The sequence below is a fragment of the Micromys minutus genome (genome assembly GCF_963924665.1).
Source record: "Micromys minutus genome assembly, chromosome: 6".
NCBI classification, from domain to species: Eukaryota; Metazoa; Chordata; class Mammalia; order Rodentia; family Muridae; genus Micromys; species Micromys minutus.
In genome coordinates, this window is record NC_137975.1 from 77263844 (window position 1) to 77269373 (window position 5530).

At 33.7% G+C, this 5530-nt stretch overlaps 1 protein-coding gene across 1 annotated transcript; it reads left to right on the forward strand.

The window, feature by feature from the left end:
• Window positions 1–1260: 1260 nt before the first annotated feature.
• Window positions 1261–5300, forward strand: LOC308422082 (prolactin-3C1-like; the record flags this gene model as incomplete). Its single annotated transcript, XM_080918537.1, has 3 exons — window positions 1261–1344; window positions 4176–4355; window positions 5118–5300. The coding sequence occupies 3 exons, from the start codon at window positions 1261–1263 to the stop codon at window positions 5298–5300; spliced, it is 447 nt and encodes a 148-aa protein (XP_080774663.1).
• Between the last annotated feature and the right edge of the window lie 230 nt (window positions 5301–5530).

The window sequence follows — 5530 nt, forward strand, 5'->3', positions numbered from 1 at the left end:
CGTAAGCATGAGCAGTGCATAACGTTGTCAACTATGGGTTTGTATGGCATATGTTCTTTGGTCTTATTCGTACTGTAATCAGTAGGGAACTGATATATGTTTGTGTCTCTTTTAGACTCAAAATGAGTGGGTTAAGTCTTTTATAGAATGGAAGTAATAAGCAGACCTTGAGATAAGGGGGTTGTCTAAGGGAATCGACCATGTCTGCTGATACACGACAATACCTAGAGTCATGTTTCATTGTCTTTTCTTATACTTGAAGATAAATGGGGAAAATGTGGGTGTGTAACGAGTGCCTTCTCTGAACCATTTTTAAGGTTCAGGTCATCTTTCAGAACAATAATAGGCCAATGAAAATGGCTTGCTAAAGTTGAGAACTTGAACTTTTTAGAAAACATAAGGTCAAATGGTACAATTGCCGCCAATATTAAAAACTAAAGCTAATGATAACTGTACAGGTCCTAGGCTGCCTGTGCCTGGTGTTGCTATTTGTTTTGTAGAACAGTGTAGGTTTAATATTCCAGAAAATCAAGTCTTTGTCTTCTCTGAAAAGTGTTTTGCATTTACATAGCTAAAAAAAGAAAAAGAAAAGAAAAGAAAAAGGGGAGCTATAATTATTTGGGTTGCCAGGGGCTGGAAATGTGTGTGTTCACTTATCCTGAGTGAATGTTCAATTTTAAAGCCTAATATATGTATAATGTTAGCAGCCTTGATTCTTTAGAATTTTGATGTATGTCAAATAAAATGGCAAAAGCAAAAGCAAACATGTTTATGCTAAAAACAACAACAACAACAATCTTTATGTCTTGGATGATACTCAAAAGAAAAAAACAATTAGTTACAAACATAAACTTTATTCAATAAAATAAAAACAATGCTATATTCCCACAACACAAAATATGCAAAATGATGACATAGAGACCATACCTTGGGATTCATCTCAACTGCAGATGTTTCCAAATTTAGGAAGCTCTTCTACAGTAGACAAGGCTGAGGGCCACCTACATCTTAAGGTTGGGACTGGAGAAACAGATATTCCAATATATTCACAGTGGGCGTAGTGTATGTGCACCTTCAGCTGTACATGACTGTGTTGGCACAGGGCCTATAGAGCACACAGTGATTGCCACACATCTTAGCTTTTGTAACCTCATTAGATGCATCTCAAAGTCATTTTCATATATTTCAGGGAAGTGTTTGTTGATGTTGGTGTCATGCATGCTCTTGTGCATATATGTGACTGCTACAACATATAGCCAGATGTCCAACGAGGACGTGTATGATGATCTGCTTTACTCTTCTCATCGCAGCCATATGGTTGCCCGAAGAATGTATCAAGATATAGTAAGTATAGTATCTATTTCAGACTTTGTCTCTAAAGTAAATTCCTTTGAATCATAGAAAATTGAGGATTAGATGTCACTAATATGTGTGGTAGGTAGCTGAAAGAACCAATTTCTAAGTTTTACATAATGGGATATAGGAGGTTTCAGGAAATCTCAAAGATCTGTAAAGATTGCAATGTTCTTTGTTGTTGTTCATTCTTTTCTAATAAACAATAATAAACGTGTTAGCTTTGAATGTCTACTTTGGACAAGTTAAGAAAAATACACAAAGAAGGAACAGTGATTTTCTGGGCTTGTTTAAAGAATGCCTCTGTGGATGTTCACACTGAATGCTATTGGGAATTCTATCTTAATTCTCTGCCAAACACTCATTTAAAATTTAACAGTTACAATACTTCCAGATTTCTTGTTGAAATTTGATACTATTGACACAACTGAATTACAGCTTTACCATGAAATTAGGATGGTAAAAATATAACTTAGGTTAACTTGAGAAAAATTATGAATGTCTACTTATATAATATATATGTATATATATATTAATATTATTTGAATCATCTGTTTGAATCAATAGGATACACGTTATTCACAAATATCAATGCAAGGTCATTATTTGAAAGCACCCAATTAAAATACTATAAAGTTCTGCTATTTAAAACATTAAATTCTTTCTTATTGAAGTATTTTATTACTTTTCATAAAAACAATGAGCTTTTTAAGCAAAACAGAAACAAAACAAAACAACCAAAAAGCAAAAACAAATATAAATAATAAAGACTAGGGTCATAGTGAAGAAAGACTAGAAGAGAGAAAGTTGCTTCAATCCTCTATTTCAATTTTTATATCATCCTTATGTGTTACAATTGCTCATCTATCTAATAAATCAATAGTCTGGTCATAAGTACATTCATCACATTTGGAAAATACAAAGCTTAAATCATTTGTTTCCTTCCAGGACTTAAAGTTAGCTGAGAGAAGATTTATAAATAAAAGAAACAATACTTGCCAAACCTCTTCTGTCCATCCTGCAAAAGATGTAGGTATTTCTATATGTTATTTTTCCAAACTCCTTTAGCAGTACTCTGGCTGTTTGTGCTGTGTGTGAATACTGGGACTAGAAGAGTTATGATAATGTCAGATACAATAGGATTAGGTATAACACCATCACAACACATAGTTAACTCAATCCAGATTACAGTACAGCAGATGCTTCACTTGCATAAGATTATTTGCCAGCACCTTGCCAGTGGGCTTAGAACTTTGATCTGAGTTGGATATTAATGGCTGAATATATCGTTCCACATGTGGAAGAAATCAAACACAGTAGTGTTTATAATATCGCCATAAAGGTTCTTCTGTCAGCACATTACCGAAGTGACCAATGTTTAAATTAATTTTGAGTTTTGAAATTCTCTTGGTCTTATTTCTGCTTCATTATTTGTGTATTCCTCCATAAGTGATCTACCATCTCTTGTATCTTAATAAAAAATCAGTCGATCAACAGCATTCTCTATGTACCATATCATTTTCCATAGGATAATTTTTGTTTTTCTGGTGTTTATATTTTTAGCAGCTCTAATGTCTGATTGTTTTATCTCTTCCTTCTGACTCCCAGTCATAATCAATTTTGTATGATTTAAATTTAACTTCTTATCTATTGTATATAATTTCATCACTAGCATCAGTTATCTATACAACTATTCTCAATATGTGTAACTATAATGGGAAGGAGGATAACATTTGAAACATAAATAAATTACCAATAAACATGAAAAAGGTGTGACTATAATAGTGGGAATAAGACAAAAAAGACAGGAAAGAGAGAATTTTTGCTTAGAACTATTTCAAGACACTCCCACAAGCAGTCTGTTGGCCCTGGTGCATTCACTGTCACAAAAACTTTCTCTAATGTGAAAGACTGTAGGAAAAACCATAAACCGATGCTCAGGAAGTTTGTGCAGAACTTGCGACTCTTGCACATCAAGAAAGAATGTGAAGTTGGGCTTCATCTGCCTCAGCTCTCCAGTATTAATCATTATACTATAATTCACACAGCAACCAACCTTTCCATCACCATTTGGCCTGCTCCTTTCCTTAATTTCTTTACATACTTTCTGCCCAGGACTATTGGATTCCTGCTACACGATTTTTATTTTTCTGAGACCATTTGAAATTTGTAAGAGCAAACAGATAAATTAGATATAGCTAGCATACAAGATTCTGTCAGTGATCATAAACTGGGCAGATGATAATTACTTTCTGATTTCCACTGATGCTGATATTATCAGCAATGGTGGATCATATTTTCCCATTATGTGGCAACAAATAACCTGTTCTGACAGATGTATGAATACAGGCTTATCCAGAAAAAATACTATTCAAATGCCATTTTCCTCACTATATTTATCTTCAAATATTTTACAATAACATAAAATTACAATTGAGTGTGTAAGTAATCAGCTTGATTCATTCATGTGAAAGCAACTTGGTTTAGCTTCGATAATCAAAGTTGGACTGCTTCCATCTGAGACATACCAGGGGGATCCTGCTAAAATCCAGCAAATTTTTGATGATCATAGGCAAAAATGCAATGAAATTAGAGCAACAATCCCAACATCATAATAAGATTATGTAACCATTCAGATATTAAGTGAGCAAACTATAGATCCATAGCTTAACATTCACATTATGTGTTGTTTATCTTGTTCCAAAAATATATGTATGTATTAATTACTTAAAATTGAACTACTCAATCTTTTTGTAGATACATAATTTATCTACCATGATCTGTTTTGTTTATTCAGTGCAATGTTCAATCTTATTGTTTAGAATGAAGACCTTCTGAAAGCCATCATCAGGATTTCAAATGGCTGGTTATATCCACTGCAAATTCTTGTACCTGCAGTGCTGACTCATTTAGACTCTGATAATAAGATGTTTGCAAGAGCCATAGAGGCCAACTATAGAAATAAAGAAATTCTGAAGGGAGCAAACATTTTACTCAGCAGGGTGAGTCATCTACTGGGATTTGTTTGATTATGTCATGTATGAAAGAGGTGATTTATATATTGAGATAATAAGTTTTAAACTCTTCATTTTAAAGAGTTATCTAATGTGCTTACAGCCTTGACAAGATTGGTTCACATACAAAACCAGTTCACCATATAGTTCTGCACTAACACACAAGTGATCTCGGTAGAAAATAGCTGGTGCTCATATCAGTTTGGATACAAATTTTCCTGGTTGACTCAGCAGATCTTCGGGCAGTCATGCTTAGATATTCTGTACCTTAACTCATTAAGGAAACTGTTCATCATTTCTAAAGTTTAGGAAAAACTGTGATAGGGAGAATAGATTTAGTGGTAAAACTAAAGATCATTTATCTTCTAGTGTTGCATGACAAATCCTCCATTGTACCTTGATCTAGGAACAGGACAATGCACAATCTTGACTGGTATTTTGTTCTTCTTGCAAAGTTCATTCAAAATATAGGGGTAATGTACACTCAAACTATAGAGATTTTTCATGTTTGTGAGGACCTTCCTTGCAAGTAAGATGGTCTGAATTTGCTTCAAAAATCCTTATCAATAAAAGAGAGGTGTAGAACTTTTTCTTGCAGTTCTAGCATTGCAAATGCAGTAGCAAAATCTCAGGTAACACACACACACACACACACACACACACACACCATACAAATGGGGATGATTTATATGGATCACTCATGCAAACAAAATTACATAATACTTGTTCTTTTGTCCTTTTGATATTTAGATTCAGCCTGAAATTGAAGAAAGTAACCGCACTAGCTGGTCAGATATAAAAGAATTGAGGTCTTCCAATAAAACCATTCATCTTTTTGCATTTTATAAACTCTTCTACTGCTTGCGAAAAGATACAAAGAATATTCATGGCTATCTCAAGATGCTGAGGCTTGATGGTATCAAAGGCAAGTGATAAAAGTGAGATGTACATATCCATGTTCACTGCTGCTGAGATGGCCTGTGATAAATGAACCATAATAGAATGCTTTTCATATTGTTTTATCTCTTACATGTCACTTGTAAAATAAAATCAAATTGCATAGAAATGTCAATTTATAAATGAATAGTTATCAATTCCGTGAGTCCCTGCAACATAAAGTTGAATGAAAGGATTGTACTGTTTCTTTACAGTTTTTACCAATA